Below are 19984 nucleotides of genomic sequence, written 5' to 3' on the forward strand. Positions count from 1 at the left end.
TGTGATTTGAATTAAGCCGGCACTACTTTCAGAGCTGATGTTATAGAAAATAGTAGTGTACATAGACACTAATCTTTTTTTCTGTCTTAAGGTCTCATTCTTGATTGAATTGGTGTTATTGTTTCCTGTTAAATTCCTGTGTTCAGTGTACCAGTGTACCTGTCTATCCTTCTGAGTTGCTTTCAGCAAAGTCTGTATGGGTTCTGACCTTTCAGCTGCAAAAATGAAAGGCTGCCTTGTGTCCATACAATGAAGGACAGAAAAAGGGATAGAGAGAGCGAGAGAGAGAGAGAGAGAGAGAGAGAGAGAGAGAGAGACAAACTGAGGCAGAATGAGAAAAAGGGGAGGTTAGAAAGAGGAAAAGAGGGGCTGTGTGTGTGTGTGAGAGAGAGAGAGAGAGAGAGAGAGAAGAGCAAGGGAGCATATTTGTCCCCATCACTAGTCACAAGTGATCTGTGTTAATGTCAGTTACTGTTCTCAAGTCTAGCTATAGAAGAGCCAGATTTTCGGAGTTATAGTCCCTGTTCTTCTGGGATTAAATGGTGGATTAACTGACTACCACTTGCTTTCTGTGCCGTCCTCGAAGACATCATGAGTAAGTATGGTGTATCTGACTGAGAATTAGAAATGTTTTCAGAATGTAAACTATAGATACAGTAGAAAGTAGGTTTAGGGTTGGGTTGTTTTACGTTTTGTTTTGTTTTTCCATGATAAAAAATGTGTTCTGTGTGTATTTATGAAGTAGAGAGACTACATATCTGTGAATCTGTCTGTAAAATTGCAGGTTTGGCAATTTTCTCCTGAATGTCAGTGTCAAATATAGTAAAAGAGGAAGAGCTGGGCAGAAACAGGAAACAAAGAATATGGAGTAAGCAGGAAACATTTCTCTGTAATTCAGTGTCACTTATTATGGAATTAAGATGATTACAACAGTGGCATCTTGAATATACTGTACATCTGTATAAATTTGTATGAATGTTGACTGTGCTATATATTCAGGTGGTTGATGTTTAGACCATTCTGGCTGTCTCATATTGTGTGTGTTACTCTGGCTGTCTCACACTGTGTGAGAGAAACTGAACTGTTGTAGTACCAGTATAGTCTGAGGATCATAACTGTGACTTCAGCATGAATAAGGATCCTATTGTCCCAGTGGAGACAGCACTGAATGTGTGATCCACTGGCACACATTTGCTGTACCTGGCTGCACACTGCATACTTTCACCAACAAAATGAGGTATTTTACAGGAATGCTCCAGCACTTTTAAACTTAATATGTGTTTTTACTTTACTGTATGTGCAATTATCATGCACAAGAATTTCTACATAGTTTCCTGTACTGAGAAAAAAACACCTAAATCTGTTTACTCTAAAACACGTAATAGAAGTCTAAGGGCAGCTGTTGAAATCCATCAATAAACATTTATGTGAAAAGTCTTTATAAGAATGCTTTCATGAAATATTTCAAACAAAGTATAAAAAAAAAGCTGTAAATCTGTATAATTTGGGCTTTCATTGATCAACTAGTTTCAGAAAAAAATATGTGGATATGCTTATGACATATCATGCATATGACAAAACCTTAATGGATAACACTAAGAACAGAGAACAGTTAACACTAGAAGAGCTTTTGTCATTTTTGTTTTATCCTAACCCTTTATTATTAGATTTTAGTAGTTGAAGATTTAAACTTATACAAAAATCAGCCATACCATTAGAACCACTGACAGGTGAAGTGAATAACATTGATTATCTTGTTACAATGGCACCTGTCAAGGGGTGGGATATATTAGGCAGCAAGTGAAAAGTTGATGTGTTAGAAGCATTTGAACTCAAAGTTGATGTGTTGGAAGCTGGAAAAACAGGCAAGCGTAAGGATCTGAGTGATTTTGACAAGGACCAAATTGTGATGGCTAGACTGCTGGGTCAGAGCATCTCAAAAACAGCAGGTCTTGTGGGGTGTTCCCAGTATGCAGTAATTAGTACCTACCAAAAGTGGTCCAAGGAAGGACAACCGGTGAACCGGTGACACCGGGGTCATGGGCACCCGAGACTCATTGATGCGTGTGGGGAATGAAGACTAGCCTGTGTAGTCCAATCCCACTGAAGAGCTAGTGTAGCACAAGTTAATGCTGGCTATGATAGAAACATCAGAACACACAGTGCATCACAGCTTGCTGCAGATGGGGCTGAATAGCCGCAGACCGATCAGAGTGCCCATGCGGACCCCTGTCCACCCCCGAAAGCATCTACAATGGGCACGTGAGCATCAGAACTGGACGATGGAGCCATGGAAGAAGATGGTCTGGTCTGATAAATCACATTTTCTTTAGCATCATGTGGAACACCAGGTGTGTGCACATCAATTTTCTGGGGAAGAGATGGCACCAGGATGCACTATGGGAAGAGGACAAGCTGGCAGAGGAAGTGGGAGGCTCTGGGCAATGTTCTGCTGGGAAATGTTGGGTCTTGGCATTCATGCGGATGTTACTTTGACATGTACCACCTACCTAAACATTGTTGCAGACCAAGTACACTCTTTTTTTGGCAACCTCGCAACTTACAGGACTTAAAGGATCTGCTGATAACATCTTGGTGCCAGCTACCACAACACACCTTCAAAGGTCTTGTGGAGTCTATGCCTTGACAGGTCAGAGCTATTTTGGCAGCCCAAGGGGAACCTACACAATATTAGGCAGGTGGTTTTAATATTATGTCTTATCGGTGAATAATCATTTCTTTTTATGGAGTTCACCAACTGCCATTAGACTTCTATTATATGTTTACAAGATTTCTGTTCAGTACAGAGCACAGTGCAAACGTGTTGATATATTTGCCTGTGGTAATCACACATACACAACAGATGTGGTAGATAGAGGTTAAGTTGAAAAATGATGGACTATTCCTTTAATGTCTTATCTGTCAAAACACTTATTTTACTAATCAAAAACAGAATCCTATCCTTGGATAAAAGGGAATGTGCTGCATGCCTGAAATGTTTACATTCATACATCGGAAAGTGCGAGTTTTGAGGGAAATATCACACAAGGTAGCCAAAGGACAGAGCTTCAAATGGTACAAAGATGCTTTGTGTGTATGCACATGGAGCTGCTAAGGTAGTGCACACGTGATGCGGATATTAGCCCAAAAGTTCCACACACACTTAATACCTGGTGCTGGTGTGTGTGTGTGTGTGTGTGTGTGTGTGTATGTGTGTGTGTGTGCATCTGCTTGAGCCCGCCAAGCACAGCAGGCCTGTCTGAATAGAAGCTTTCATACCAAACAAAGACATCAGGCTACATAAACTGGCCGCTAATGTGAGGCAGCTTTGTTGAATTGTTTCACTGGGATGGAATGAACTAATGCAGAATGAGAGGGACCAAAAAGAAGCTATTTTATGATTTGTGCACATCTATGACAAGCACAGCAGAGCATGTCCACACTGCAAGTGTGTGTGTGTGTGTGTGTGTGTGTGTGTGTGTGTGTGTGTGTGTGTGTGTGTGTGTGTTTGTGGCTGTAGGAGAAGATATGACAAAAAGGTGAAATTTAATACCACACAAGGGCGGGTGAGAGAGAGAGAGAGAGAGAGAGAGAGAGAGAGAGAGAGAGAGAGAGAGAGACCCAGGAGTGTTACGGTGGCTCTGGAATGATTTCCTGCTCTCTGAAAGCCTTTATTCAGCCCTGTTTACTCTAGTTTAAACAACAGGTGGTGCTTAAACTCTGCTGTGGTTATGTGAGCACCTGCATTCATCCATTTCTGTAAGTGTGAACTCAAATTTCCACAGAGGATTTCCAAATTTGAGCCCATCTTTAGGAACCACACTACAAAAATAAAGCTCAGTTAAACCCTTTTCATGTTCCTATCAATTCCACATGGAAAAACTTGCTTTTATTGTCAAAATCTTATCCCTTGTCTTTAATTTTTTCCCCACTGGCTTCACTCTGATCCTTGCACCAATTATTTAAATTTAGCATTCTGGGAAGTGAGAATGAGAAACAGAATACGATGGAATGCAGTTGGCTTCAGGGCTGCATATTTATTCCAAAAATAATGACTAAGTATTCATTTCCATAATTTCAGAACTGTGGTAATTATTTCTGACTAATAGAATGAATAAGTATACTATTTAATGCTATTTTAAAAACAGCTTAAACAAATCAAGCTGTCAGCTGCATTCCTAAGCAACTTTATTGCTGAAACAAACCTGAAACAAAACAACAATAACTTATTGATATTGAACAATAAATTGCTTCATGTAGCATTTCCGAAAAAGCCAAAGTACAATAAATCCAGATTTATTGTTAATGCTAATCAAAACAATCCCCAACTCTGGCCTGAATTTGCATGTTGGATAGGCTCTTATATTTTATTATGCAATTAAACTTGTCTCACGTACATATTACTATGATTTAAAAAATAAAAAAAAAATAAAATGTTTTTACACATTGACCAATCTACATACTCAAATGAACTGTTCTAAAAGGATTAAATCAATAAGCCAAGGTTTTATGAAGGTTTGGGTAACATAAGATTTTCAAAATCACATACAATAGGTCCAGTAGGCACTTGCAATAAGAGTACTAGTGTAAACTAAACTGCTATTCAAAAGCCAATGAGGCCTAGATTGCACCATCAATGCAAACATAGCTAAAACATGCATTCACTGACCACTTTATAAGGAGCACCTGTACACCTGCACATTCATGCAATTCACGAATCAGCCAATGTGGCAGCAGCACAAGGCATAAAATCATACATTAAATATTCAGTGCTTTATTGTTCACATCAGAATGGGGAAAATGTGTTCTTAGTGACTTTGACTGTTACAAGTTTGTTGGTGACAAACATGCTGGTTTGAGTATTTCCAAAACCACAGATCTCGTAGTATTTTCACAGAGTTTATAGAATGGTGCGAAAAACAAAAAACATCCATTAAGTGGCAGTTCTGCCTTGTTGATGAGAGACGTGAAACAGAGAATGGCTAGATTGGTTTGAGTTCAATATACAGTTTACTGAGGCTACGGTATTGATAAATAATCACTCTTTACAACCGTGGTGTGCAAAAAACACACAACATGATTTACTTTAAGTCAGATGGGCTACAACAGCAGAAGACTACATCAAATTCCACTGTTGTTAACTAAGACCAGGAATCTGAGGCCACAATGGGCATAGGCTCACCAAAACTGGACAGTTGAAGACTGGAAAAGCATCACCTAGTCGTTTTCCAGTCTTCAACTCTCCAGTTTTTTGGTGAGTCTGTGAGCACTTTAACCTCAAATTCCTGTTCTTAGCTGACAGGAGTGGAACCTGTTGTGGCCTTTTATTGTTGTATCCTATCTGCCTCACTTGTGCGTCTTGAGGTGCTTTTCTGCTTGAATGACCAGTCTGGTCATTCTCTTCTGAACTCTTTCATCAGCAAGGTGCTTCTGCTCGCAGAACTTCCACTCAATGGATGGTTTGGTTTTTTTTTCACCATTCTGTACGTACACTGTTGGGTGTGAAAATCCTAGGAAATCAGCAGTTTATGACATATGCAAACCAGCCTGCCAATGGCCATGCCACAGCCAAAGTCACTGAGATCACATTTTCCCCTAATTCTGATGTTTGATGTGAACATTAACTGAAGTTCTTGACCTGTATCTGCAGGATTTTATATACTGCGTATAGGTATCCCTAATAAAGTGGCCAGTGTGTTTATTTACACAAAAAAGTTACGCATAAAATGTTGCCTTTGCCTAAATAAAATTCTGTGTCCATGATGACACCATTATTTTTCAAATAATAAATAGTATCTTAATTAACATTCACTTAATGTGCAACCAGGAATATACATCCAGATGTTCTATGCACGAAAAGCTGTTGTTTTTATGCAGCTACTTGCTCCAGCTGGTGCAGGTAATGAAGGCCGCTGTGATGTTACACCTGTTAGAATAAACTTCTGAACACCTGTTGAGTCTCTTACTGCACTGTTATCTAAAACAAATCTCTTATTGCTGACTGGATGTGTGTATGTGTGAAATTGAAAATTAGAATAAAGTTTGTGAGTGCCATCATCTGTGTGTGTAAAGGGAAAGAGACCAAAAACCAGATGATTCAGAGTTCTCGCTTGGCTGGAAATCAGGAACATTTTGTTTTCTTCCCTGCTGTAGCAATAAAGTATACCCAGTCCCTCCTCACTGTCTCACTATCTTTCTCACTAGTAATCTCTGTGTGAATGTTGAGTTTTAGCCACGTACACAGATACACAATCATCTGTCAAGGGCATTGTGGTCATCACGTAAGGGAGCTTTATGATGAAGCACTTTTTAATTTTAGGAAAAAATGTTGCGAGGTCTAAAAACAGTGAAAACTATGAGTCATGACTATAAGTAGTTTGTAGACGTATTTCATTCAGAGAGCATTATCTTAAAAGCCTGATGCATCAGTTGATCTACCTATACTTGAAATGGATTTCTGGAGTCATGTATCCTTCACCGATTAAAAACAAACACCCGTTAATACCAAATCATTGATGAACAGATGACTTCTGATGGACTGGCGTCCCATCCTGGGTGTATTCCTGCCTCGGCACCAAGTATTCCCAGGATAGGCTCCAGATCCACCGCAACCCCCAACCAGGATAAAGTAGTTACTGAAAATGAAATTGAATTTGATTGACACCTACCACAGGAGATCTAAAACTTGTTGAAGCTAGAAACCCCAGGACCCCTTGTAACAGCAACATGAGTACAATCACACTGTTAAAATATGCAGCACATCAATATATATTTATTGCATTTATTATTATTTTTTTTTATAACTGAGCTTTCCATTCACAGAAGCCAAACCAGTCATTTTGTATCATATACTGTAAATGTTTACTCATATTATTGATTTGATATTTCAAATTTCTATGCTTGTTTTTAAGTTATTGTTCTTTAGATTAGGTCTGGCTTCTTGACTGGCTGTAAAATTTTTTATAACTAATGTCATAACTATGACCACAATTAATCTTATTTATTACATGCCAGTGATCTCCACCATCATTACAGCATCAAAACGTAACAAAATTGCCAACACCATGGCTATACACCACAGTCCTTGGGACTCCCTGGACCCCAGTTTAAGGGCCCACTGGCCTATTCAATGGCCACTATATGAAAAGTTCTCATAGTTCAGACACTTTAGAGTGCAGATCAGAGATGGTCATTTCCATAAATCTGTACATCCGTTAGCTCTACTGAAATTTCCTTTTTCACTCTTGGATTGTTTAAGTTTCTCAGAACTATTTCTGAGAAAGGGAAGGATGCTGGACCATGTCCTCCCCATGAGAGTTGCTTGGTTCAGGGTCATCACACAGGAAACACCCCTGCCCTGGAGGCAATACCGGAAGAACCATCTTCAGTTCCAGCTGTTGGTTGCTTGGATTCTGCTAGACTCTGTTTTTCTCTATGTTTTATTTGTCTGAACTTTTTTGACATCTGCCTCACACACTATCTCTAGCTTTTCTGGCTGGTCAGGGGAAAAGCATAATACTGATAGATATTTCCTTGGCTATCCTTCCAAATTTTTCCCTCTTTCCATCTGTGACTTCTATCTTGGACCATGTTGTAGACCTTTGGTAGACATTATCAACAACCACTTCAGTCAGCCATATGCTGACTCCAAAATTCCATGGTGACCACGTTGTGTTTGGGATTGTTGAGGGAGACCTTTTAAATGCATTTATTTAATGACTCACTGATTTACAAACGCCCTCCAGCATTAAAGTGAGTCATTTTATGAGGGTAGGTAAAAACTTTCTGCATCTGTTTAACGCCAGATCGGAAAAGACCCTTCTGGCAGAACAAGGCATGAAGGAACAGGAAATCAGCGAGAGGAACTTGTCTGGAATATCAAGGCCTTTTCTAACCAGCAAAACAGCATGAACAGAGTCTTATTTATGCAAATCCCAGAGCAGTGGTGATGGTTCATCCTGCTTCTGCTACCTGCCAATAATTCTACAATCATTTATTTATTTATTTGGGAAGCAATGAGACCATAATTGGGGAAAGTCACTTCCTTCCTCTTTTTGCAATATTTGAATGTAATCACAAATTGTTGAATTGTGATAAATCTCATTTAAATTTACAGTGGAAATTCATGTAATGTGATGTCAGAAGGTGTGTGATACATTTCTAACAGCCATTCTGTTTGTCTCTTGAATTTAAATGATGTTTGTTGGATAACTGGATAACAATATGGGTATAGTTCCCAAACTTATTTACAAATTTCCTGTCCAGGCAAGGAGATTGAGGATTGTAAAAAGGACAACATTATTCTAGAGGCTCTCTGAATTTTACATCTGCTCAGTTTGATCATTTAAATGAGCTACCCTGTTCATTTTATCATCTCTTAATACAATAGAAATATTATAGAGTTATGGGAAGGATATTTCAAGGAGCCATGTCCTCTTCTTGTCTCTTCTCTTCTTTCCTCCCTTCCTCTCTCTCTCTCTCTCTCTCTCTCTCTCTCTCTCTCTCTCTCTCTAGCTGTGGTGGTGACAGTAGTTGTAATTCTGTGCTCCAGAGTGTTTAGGCAGAAACATGGACTGTACCCAGTCAGCTGAAGACAGGAAGAAAGAGGACAAGAAGTAAACAGGACATAGTTTTACACTAAATTTAGACAAGCTTATGGATCCATTATTGAATAGCTTGAGTAAGAAGAGATGGTGAGTAGATTTCCTGTCATAATGCAGTTTTAGGTGGAAGTTTAGTTTTTTGCATCCTTTTTTTTGCATTGGCAGTATTGAAAGTTTTTTTTGATTAGGATGTTAAGAATTTCACCGACCTGTTTACAACAACTCTTTATTTCAGAAAATGTCCTCAGTGATATTTCAACTGCATTTGCCTTTACTTCCTGTTCATATTAATCCACTAGTGTTTTCGAGTCTTGCTGATTGGGAATTTTTTGCCACGTTCTGACTGTGGATCTGCATTTGCTATATTTCGCCACTGTGGTTTCCTCTCTACCACTAGTCGTCTGCATGTGCTCAGTGTGTGTGTGCTTAGTGTGTGTGTGTGCTTGTGTGTGTGGATGATTATAACCCATGTAAGAGGAGCCCTGTGGAGTGCACATTGTGGTTATGCTGAGGCTATTTTCTGCTTCTATGGCCAGGACACGGTGGCATGACTGCCGACTTAATGACACGTTTCAGAGACATGGTGCTCCGTTTGCCCACATGAACCATTTGGAGAAGCGCTTTGAGACTGTGCATGTGTTTGTTTGTATGCGAGGCAAACACTGAAATAAACAATCACGCCAAATCACATGGCAGTTTCCTACTTTGTTATCACTTTGAAGTGACTCTATTTAAAGAAATATGTGTTTTGTGTGTCTTTGCAGCAATTCTCTGTTATTATTGTGTATCCTGTGTACATTCTGTGTGTCAGAATTTTTTTAGAGTAGTGTGTGCTTGATGTGATGGAGATATATCTCTCTACTCTGGGTTTCTGAGAGCCAGTAAGAAACACTGAACAGCACTATGAGATGCATAAAATCAGGCTCTTCATATGTGTTCTGATGGAAAATAAGATTCAATAGAGCTTTTGGACAAGCATGCTCCTAAAGGAAACATTATATGTTTTTTTAGCCTGTTCTCCAGATTATTATTAAATATTTCACCCTGATTAATATTCGCATTTTGTTGCAAGCCTGTCTTTACTTGTCCACAGAAGCGAAGCTTCACATTCCGCTGACTTCTTTGACTTGGCATGCCAACAAAAGTGTCGTTCTCATGAGAAAAAGTTTTCATGGGTTTTTTGTAAACATTAAAATTGCTACCGTACACATACAGTATAACCAAACAGACTGATGAATACTATAGCCTCTAGAATTTTCTAGAGAGCCTTGTATGTTTTGTCAAAAACATATTTTGCCAATTTGACTAACATGGCAGCCACATGACCAGCCACAAACATTTTCCTGAGCCTATCAGCAAGCACGCTAGATTATCTGGTTTACTGGTCAGATGTTGATTAATTTTCTATAACAGCAACTCTGAAAATATTGCCAGCTGTAAAGTAAATCACAGGTTTGTATTAAATGCTCCTTTTATTATAATATTACACAGTGACTTGAATGATGGATGCTCCATGTAAACTACGTCTAATTATAAGTAGATTAAAAACATATATTGTCGTTGATATGATGATATGTTTTCTGTAAGGAAATGTTTAACATTTATGGAAGGAGTCTCTAGTATCTAGTGTTGTAATAGTCCATTAATAGTACTATATATTGCCTCAGTGTCATGGTGTTCAAAAGTCTGTTTTCCTGCTGAAAACCGTAAGGAAAATCAATCAGATTACAACCTACAAGATTCTGAAGCTTTCTGTTAGAAAAGTGTACAAATAATAGTAGATGTTCCATGGCTTTTAGACAGTGGGTCTGTGTGCTTTATAAAGTCTTAATCCAAATAGGTTTCAGCTGTCCTAAAGATTGTTTTCGTCAAGTTTGTCACATGAGGTTAACACAATGCCTTGGTCATATGCTGTAGATTTTTGTAAACATAAGGTTGTGCAATGACAATTCTAGTCTGACTTACTTTAGAACATCACGACGACGGTCTTTCTAGCTTACTGCATTTCTGGTATATCATAACGGTGATTATGTGCCATGGGGTGTCCAATGTTATCCACAAATGGCCAGTGTGGTTGCAGGTTTTCATTCCAACCAATCAGGAGCCATGCTTGACTCCACCTGTTTAAAAAGTTGAACATGGCCTTCAATCGACTGAGTTGTGATTACTGCTTTGCTCAAACAAAAACATGTAACCACGCTGGGCCTTTGTGAATAAGATTGGTCAACCATGATCATGACACTGGCACAAGATTTCATAAAAAATATTTTGAACAGAAAATTTAAATACATATCATGGCCAAAAGGAATATAGATAACTCTGTGATTCTGGTGTCATGATTGTTACTGTTAAAACCTTTGCTATAACAATGTTATACAGCAGGTTGTCAATCCAGTCATAAGAGAGGTGGGAGTTGTGATGGTCAGCTGTGTAGGTTTATGTTTGTTGTCACGAAAGGCTTATGAGGGCATCGTGTAGCCCTTTGAAGACTTCTGTTAAAACGTTGCCCTAGATTCACACATTCTCTTCCTGAGCCATATTATTCTAAGAACTGCAATTGTCTTCCTTATCTATATACAGCCCAAAATGAATTTCATCTAAATGTGACTTCCCCAAATGATGATTCTAGACATTTGCTTGACTCAGAGGCGATTACAGTCGAGTGATTTCCTAAAATGACTAATCTGTTGAGACATGTCTGCTGAACTCTGTACTGCCCTGAGGGCCATACGTGACTATTTATACTCAAATGTGCATATATACCAAAGAATATCAGCAGCATCTGTTCCAAGTATGTGCATTAAAGAGGAGTCATTCTGAGTCATACTGTGCATAATATCTAAATTGCATGCATGGACCCATCCTAAACATTGGATTTTTTCTAGTTTGTGTGTTAGATATGTTTATATGATTCTGAAACAAGCAGCCAGCTGTGTGCTTTTAATAACACAATAAAACATGATCAAAGACCCAATTACTTAAGGGTTTTGTAATTATGCCAGGTGGCCCTTGATGTTTAGTGTAGAGTCTACCTGCAAGCAAATGGATAACAATGTGTCATCCTAGAGAAACAGTAGATTTTTCTCACTAGTCTTGAAATAAATATACAAGTTTTCTTAATGGAAGTGTACACTGTACCAACACCAACCTGCATTTATTCTCTTCATCCATATTAAAAACAGGATCTCAATGAGTGTGATGAAGTGACCAATAACACAGAAGACATGGACACCCTGAATAGGAACATTCCTGATCATGGCCGCCAGACCCATCAGGTGCTACAGGTGAGACAGCAATTGCTGGCATATGAAAAACTACAGTCAGAATACATAAAATATATGATTTTAAACTTCGATCACTAAAACTTTATGCCAAGATCTTTGTAAGTATTAATTCAAACAAAACCCTGTACTGAAGGTTCCCGTCTTAACCCAATTTCTGAAAATATGCTTTTCCGTTCAGCTTCAGCCCATTTATTGGATATTTCCAAAGCAAACATGACCCAAGCCAGATTAAGAATTAAACCAACAAACTCTGTCACACACAAAAGCACATCAACTTTAGTTTAAGCTCTTAAATACATTTAGCCACAATGTGTCCTGTGAAAGAAATGCCACTTTACAATAGAGGCAATTAAACACTATATATAGTTCCAGTGTTAGTAGATGACAGGGGAAGATATGGAGACTAAAACAAACCACTGTGGCCTTTCAGAAGTCTGCTTCCGTGTTTGTGATGAACTGCCGTTTCTTTTCATAAAGGTTAAAATCAGGACTTGACTAGCAAGAGCAGGTAAAAATGGCACCTCAGGTGTCCTTTTGTTCTTTTAGCTCATATGTGTTTTAATAAAGAGAGAACATTCTAAAGGACTTGGATCCGTCTGTTTGATTGATTCACTGGGTGCAGTTTAATGTGAAGGGGAATATGCTGTATAAATAATCACACAGAAAGCTCTTTCATACAGCATGACAAATTATTCCAGCACAAAGAGGGGCACTGAGGCTGAGGAGAAATTTCCAGCAGTGACCTTCTCCAGACTTCCATCTTGGAGGAAGTACAGAAACCGAGGAGAAATTATTACCCAAAACTATGAGCACATTCTTCTAACAAGAATCTATGACTTGCCTTATTTTTCCAAATTTGTTACCAATTTCACACCAGCATTTATCGCCTTATACCACATGATACATTCTATATTTGACTCCCCCCAAAAAACATTATTTCTTTGCACAAATTGTTCCCATGTTGCCCTTGAGAACCTCTGGCGCTGACGTTGAGCCTGTTCACTCTGCCATCTTTTATCTTAGAGGTTCAATCCTCTTAGCCTCCCAGCGTACATGATGGAGCAATACCTTTTAGCTCAGCCCTGCTTTACTATATGACTCTAATTGAGTCAGTATAATCATGTTTGGAGCACTATGAGCAATCATTTGAAAGAGGGCAGGTCACTGTGCTGGGTTTTTGTGACTGGACAACATAATTGGCCAACAGTGGACATGGTGTATGTACATTACTGTGCTGCGTAGAAAGTGTAACAAAAAGATACTGCAGCTAATATTATTTGAATTTCTTAGCCTATTGTAAACATTAATATGTTTTATTTTTCCATTTGTCCATATTGTCAAGGGTACTCCACTGGACCTGATTGAGACAGGCAAAACCCTCAAAGTCCAAGCAGAGCGTCCCCATCTGGTCAGTTTGGGAAGTGGACGTCTGAGCACGGCCATCACACTGTTACCCATACCAGAAGGTTAGGTACCTTTTTTAGTAAGTCAATACAATGCATTCTTGTGTCAATATTGTCAGAACGTCAACATTACATTCATTTTGGCTTCAGGCTGTTATAGCATTTGTACTGTTAGGGGAGAATATAACTAGATTAGACAATGAGAAATGTTCATTCTGTTAGGGATGGTAAGATTATTACTGATCATTTTTGCTGAATTCAGCAGCTTTCTTCAGTACCTGCAGTCCCATCATTGCTAATGGCACCACATGGCAAGCAGCCAAGTCTGAGATGAGATGGAAGTTACCTGTGAGCAAGGGCTTGTGTGTGTATGTACTTGCATGGTAGGATGTGTGGAGAGTTAATTGTAGAAGGTCTAGCAGAGCAGTATGGCATATTCTTTGCTGTATTCTTAGCTCAGATATGTAGTAAATCATCACTCAAAGAATGACAAATAGAGGACTTTCCCTTTCCTGACACTGGAATGGGAGCAAATGTAACACTTTGCTGAACTGGCTTACTGTTTCATGCTCTGTAAGATTGAATCCTCAAAAACATTTATGATAAGAATAATCAAAATGTGACCCAGTATTTTGAACTGCAAATAAAAACACTACTATAAAGGGTCCTGTTGAGTTTTGAACAGGTTAAGTTCAGGTTAGCTATTCAGAGATGTCTACATATTGTCAATAGGCTTTAGAACTGCAAATTATAGGAAAATTATAGGGCCATGACCTGACTCTCAACTGACCGGACTCCTCTCTGCTTCTCTATGTCACACATAATATTTTTTTTATTACTGTTATATTATTGTATGTGGCCAGCCACGCATTTCTCGTCTTTAGTGTGGTTTGTGCTTCTAAGAAAACAATTTTGGACATTCATTCATTGTGGTGTGCCAGTGCACACCTGCAAATAGCACACTGACTTTCAGCAACTGTGACATGAATGAACAGACGTTAACAAAAACAATTCAACATGACTTTAAAAAAATCCACGTCGGCGGGTGAACAAAAAACATTGCACAGCCAGCCAGATCTTATTCTCCTTATTAAATAAGGACAGTTAAAACCTGTCATAAGAATCCCTGTTATGCTTTGTATCGCGATTTTTTTTTCATTATAATCCTTCCTCATGGCTGGAATGACCTACTTTCTGAATCTCACATGTCAATTAACTGTGTATAAAATGTATGATTGCATAAATTGAAGCCAACTAGAAGGCCTTTGGCGGTAACACATTACAATTATACCCACCATGTACAAATTAAACAGTTTCATTGACTGGTACGACAATTTGAAATTATGTTCACATTCCGGGATATATGTAGAGATTCACTTGAAATTCTGAGGACTCTGAGAAGTGGAGTTTAGATGTACAAAATCGGCTAAAAGCCCCTCGGCCTAAGCCATTCTGTCTGTGTACAGGAGCAGTATGGGCAGTGGATAGTATTTGAGAATTTGCAGTGTTACTAAATGAAAAACATACAAAAAAAGTTTGTTAAAAAGTTAGTTACTTATCCAAGAAGAAATGCTTGCAAACACAACTCCTAAACACCCTTTAGTCCTATTGCTACAGCATTCGCCCATATTCAACAATGTGAGTGAACAAGTGTGCAAATTAAACGAGATCTTCCTTCTTTATGCACATCTGTCAGTCTAGACACTGGTAGGGATGGCTGAGGGTCAGAGAAAGGAGGAAAACTTTCTCATTAAGATGAGTCAAAGCAGAGATTCAAGAATATGCAAGAGAACAAAGAATTAATATTCAATAGCTATGTTTCCATCCAAGTTGCAAAGTTTAACTCATGCGAAAAATCGACATTTCACATGAAACAATTGTGAATTAAGCACCGTTTCCATCCCATGCGTTCAAGAGAAGAAAACTGTCACTGACATGGAAACTGGTGCATCTCGCTCTCTGCCATTTTTACTTTTCTGAGCCAATTATCCAATCACATGATTTGTTGAGGCAAAGTCACATGACTTTTTGATGCACATCAAGGAATTTATTATGGTAAATGTGTTTCCATTGTAGTTTATGTGCATTTCTTCTTAGCAAATAAAAAAATTATCCACCTTAATTGAGCACACTTGTGTTTTTTATGCGATATCCCAAAATGCACATAAAAATATGTGCATGGAAACATAGCTACTGACATTATATTAGATTTAAATTAACATGTTTTTTTGGAAACAATTTTATATATCAAGATAAAACGTTTGGTTGAATAAGCAGTGACAAAGCTACATCTCTTTTTCTGAATGCAGGGAAAACCAGTCTTGGCCATGGAAACACTGACATCAATATCCAGGGTCCAGGAGTGGCTACCCTGCACTGTTACATTGAAAACCAGGCAGGAACCATCACCCTCTTTCCCTGTGGGAATCCGTGCTCCATGGATGGCTTGGCAGTCACAAAGCCTGTACGACTGTCTCAAGGTACATATATGTTGAATGGTTTAGGGAAATTCAGAAAAAATGTCTTTTTGATGTGTCCTATTAATTTTGCCTTCAGCTACACATGGCCAAATCTCATAATCCCTTTACATCCTGAGCTTCTTTGTCAGAATGAAAGAGGTTGTTCAAAAAAAGGTGGATGTTGATATATGACTGTAAACATAATGACTTTAATCCATCAGGAAAGTAGACATGTAAATTGTAAAAGTCTTTCATTTTACATGGATTTTTAAACCGGAGGTAAATCAGTGGAGTCAGTCAGATGAATATAATGCTAGACAATCTGTCTCAAATGTCAGCTCACAGATGAATAGACGCTGAGATGATATAAAATGAACAATGCCATTTCCAGCTTCAATATACTTCTAAGCTTTTTATACAACAGTGATGGAAGTGTCACAATAGTGGCATGTGCTGCGCTTGAACTTCCCTTGAAAGTGACTACAAGTGCAATATTCTCCATGGCCATTTAAGCCTGCTCAATTTAGCATATATCAATTTAGAATATAATTGCTCTCTATATCTAGCTTATATGTAGATGCAATTGAAGTTTAAATATAACAGCATGTATGGAGTGCATATTGTAAAAAAAAAAAAAAAAAAAGAAGCAAAAAACAAAAAAACCTCATTCAATTTGAATCAGGCAAATTGATAAGTATTTTATACATTCAGTAGTCTACACTAGGCTTGTGGAGACAAACGTGTGCTCCTGTCACATCTATAGTGATTATATGGCAAGGAAACAAATATGAAGCGCTATAAATAAAGTATAGCTTAATGTCCATCTGTCCCTCTTGACAACTTCTCTTTTGTTAAACCACATGCTATGTTTACAATATTCCAATTGACCTAGGTCACCAGTTACGATTTTATGGTAATAAAATAATCAAAAGAACAGTTAAAATACCAAGCAGCTTTCATGGTGCACAATGAATAATTACAGATTACATTTGTGATCACTGTTCTTGTATAAGTTCTAATAACTGTATAGTCAAGTTGGCCACGTTTCATTCGATCAGTAACCACTTGATTCTGGTAAGGGTCTGTAGAGGGTCTGGAACCTATCCCTGGAACACTGGGCTAAAGGCAGTCGAACTCATCCCAGATGGGACGCTAGTCTGTCACAAACCACACACACACACTTTCACACCTACAGGCAATTTAGCATAGCCAGTGTACCTACTGGCATGTTTTCGGACAGTGGGATGAAACCAGAGAACCCAGAGGAAACCCACACGAACATAGGAAGAACCTGCAAAACTCCTCACAGACAGAAACCCAAGCTCAAGATCAAACCCGGACGGGCGCAATACATCGAGTTACATCAACACCAAGTCTGGATGACTTGCATAGGCATAATAGTGCACTTAAAGATGTGATTGAGGTCAGAATTGGGCTTATTTCAGCTGCCACTCTGTGCCACACTTTTGGCCACAGCCTAATTTACAGAGGCAAGCACACGTTTTCATATTAACACAATAATTTTACTAAACTATTGTTCGATTTATAGTTTTAAAGAAATGAAATGGGTCGAGTTGAGTGTCTGTGCATGTACACGCGATTTCGTAACAAATGGTCGGTGTTAATGGTATTCAGCAGATTGCAGGCCGCCTCCTCCCCTCCTCTTGCGCTCTGCATGACAATAATATCGCTTATGGGAGAGAGACAGAGACGGAGAGGAACAGAGAGAGCGAACAGCCGGCACTGGGACAGCTGTTCAACACTCTGTCGGTTTTGGTCCTCAGCCGTATGGCCTATTAGTATTAACCCCAGCTCTTTCCTTCTGTAATTAAACTCTTACTTCTCTTTTCGGTTAATTCGGTACGAATTTAACAGCGCGCGCGAAGAGAAGAGACACTTTTTTCCCCTCAGAAGTTAACCGACGCAGGTGTTTGTTGAGCATATGGACTGTTTTTTCCTCCGCTTGGGTTCGGTTTGTAGCTTTAACAGTCAGACAGGTGGACCGTGGACATCTGGCATCTTTTGTGCGAAAAAGAAAAGTCAATAAGTGGACGGACATTAGCATAACAAAGCCGCCGGAGAGCGACACGTTCAGGCTTCACAGCTTCACGGCGTCCTGAGAGGAAGCGAGTTTGGATATTTTGTTCCTGTAAGCTCGCAGCATTCTCCTAATGTTTGACATCCATATATAAATGTAAGTAAATGATTTCTGAGTTGAATTGTCTGGGCATTGCGGTCATTTTGTTGCTTTTGTTGACTTTTTTGTTTAGTTTTGTTTTGTTTTGTTGCTCCAATCAGCATTTTGAACTACTGTACTGTTCAAGTTCACCACCTTGCTTCTTTATAGCAAGACCATTAATGTTATTTGTACTCTGTTTAGTTCTCAATCTCACCTACTGTTTTTTTCTTTATTATTATTATTATTATTATTATTATTATTTAACTTATAGCCCATGGTTTGGGTTTTTTCAGTATTAGAGCACTGCTGCTCGATATTTTGTCATTTTTCATCATTACCTTCAATCAGTTCTCCATGTAACCTAATTAAACAGGGAAGAATGGACTACACTGTAATATTTCGACCCTTTTAGATTTCTAAATATATTTTTTAATTATTATTATTTTTTTTTAATTGTGGTGTGTTCCACTTTTGAGTGCTTTGTCAGTTAAGGAGAGGAGCAGTTTTCTGCTTGTGTGAAAACAGGAGAAATAGATGACCTAATTCACTGTGTTTGTTTAACATAGGTAGTGTAAAAATAGGTAGACTACAAACTACCTTTTAGGATACCCTTAGTTAACTAGGAAAGTAAATGTAGCATTCTTTAAAATACTACTAATAGTTATGTAAAATGAGGCGTTGTTTAATGTGTTTTCTCTTCAGTGCCCAAGAGACTACTAAAGTGACCTCATTAAATTTGCCAGGATATGTGAATATTTATAGTTGTGTCCCAAATGACGCACTATGTACTTATGCACTATGAATTTATGCACTGTGCACTCAACCTTGTAATGTATGAATTTTACAAGGTTATTTTTTCATTCAACATGGAGTCTGACAGCCCCGCCCCCTCTGCTGCGTAATTAAAGCTGCGACAGTTGAGTGCATGAAGTGTCCGACATTCCACACGTCGTTTTTTCCCAGTTAATTAAGTGCATCATCCGGGTATTTAAAGTGTACTTTTCCTTATTTGGTATTTTCAATGTGAACACACTACTCGCACTATTTATACTACAAAATGGCAATAAGTTAGTGCACAAGTATGCGAATTGGGATGCACTTAATGATTTTGGAATCGCCTCCATATTTTTCTGCTATTCCGACTATCCATCTGGCTGGCTATAGCAGTTTGTAATTGTTTGAACTTAGAAGAATAGAAATGTACCTGTTTTACAGGACGGCTACGGCTCAGGAACGTATCCATCAATCCAGCTTCTATACCGCTTATCCTTCAGGGCCGTGGTGAACCTGGAGCCTATCCCAGGGAGCATGGGGCACAAGTCGGGGTACACCCTGGACGGGGTGCCAATCCATTGCAGGAAACAATCACATACACATTGACACATTCATACACTACAGACACTTTGGATATGCCAATCAGCCTACCATGCATGTCTTTGGAATGGGGGAGAAAACTGGAGTACCCGGCACAGTACATACACAGGGTACATGCAAACTCCGCACACACAGGGCTGTGGAGGGAATGAAATCCCCAACCCTGGAGGTGTGAAGCAACCGTGCTATAGTTATATAGATAGTTATATGTAGATAGCAAGATATTATCTTGCTTTATAACTATTTAGTTATTCTGCAATTTTCCTCTGGATCAATAAAGTTTCTGTCTGTCTGTTTATGCTCCATCCCAATTCGCCTACTTATACTACGTACTAAAAGCATGGACTCTTTTTTCGTGAAGAAAACGTACATATATTTGAGTGTGTAGCCAAAGGGTATGCACTAGTTTGCCTAGTTACACACACTGTCACCATAAACAAACTCCTCATTGTATTTCAGCTTTTCTTCATTCGTTATTCCTTATATAATGTATACTATATAATTTAATCTACCATTCCCTTGATTTATTTTTCCACATTTCATTTACACCTGCTCTGAAACGTGTCCTTGAATTCGGCAATGCAAAAGGTCCCAAAGCCCCTCCTCCCTTGCGCAAGGAATTGTGGGTAATATTAGCTGAAAAAGTGTCCACGGATCCACACTTCGAAAATCTAACAGGAAT

General features: G+C 38.7%; 1 protein-coding gene across 7 annotated transcripts in view; it reads left to right on the top strand.

Annotated features, from left to right (window-relative positions):
- Positions 1-317: 317 nt before the first annotated feature.
- The window catches only part of phldb1a (pleckstrin homology-like domain, family B, member 1a), a 55629-nt gene continuing 35962 nt past the window's right edge, over positions 318-19984 (top strand). For 2 of the 7 annotated variants that reach the window (XM_053617816.1, XM_053617817.1), the window contains exons 1-4: positions 8502-8693; positions 11786-11887; positions 13230-13353; positions 15600-15770. In XM_053617816.1, the coding sequence (XP_053473791.1) occupies positions 8691-8693; positions 11786-11887; positions 13230-13353; positions 15600-15770 (400 nt within the window). In that variant the 5' untranslated portion in view covers positions 8502-8690. Of the gene's footprint in view, positions 596-784; positions 869-8500; positions 8694-11785; positions 11888-13229; positions 13354-15599; positions 15771-16687; positions 17944-19984 lie in introns of those variants that run through there. The other 5 variants (XM_053617815.1, XM_053617814.1, XM_053617813.1 and 2 more) reach the window with 5 other exon arrangements.

Source organism: Ictalurus furcatus, chromosome 28 (genome assembly GCF_023375685.1).
Source record: "Ictalurus furcatus strain D&B chromosome 28, Billie_1.0, whole genome shotgun sequence".
Classification (NCBI taxonomy): domain Eukaryota; kingdom Metazoa; phylum Chordata; class Actinopteri; order Siluriformes; family Ictaluridae; genus Ictalurus; species Ictalurus furcatus.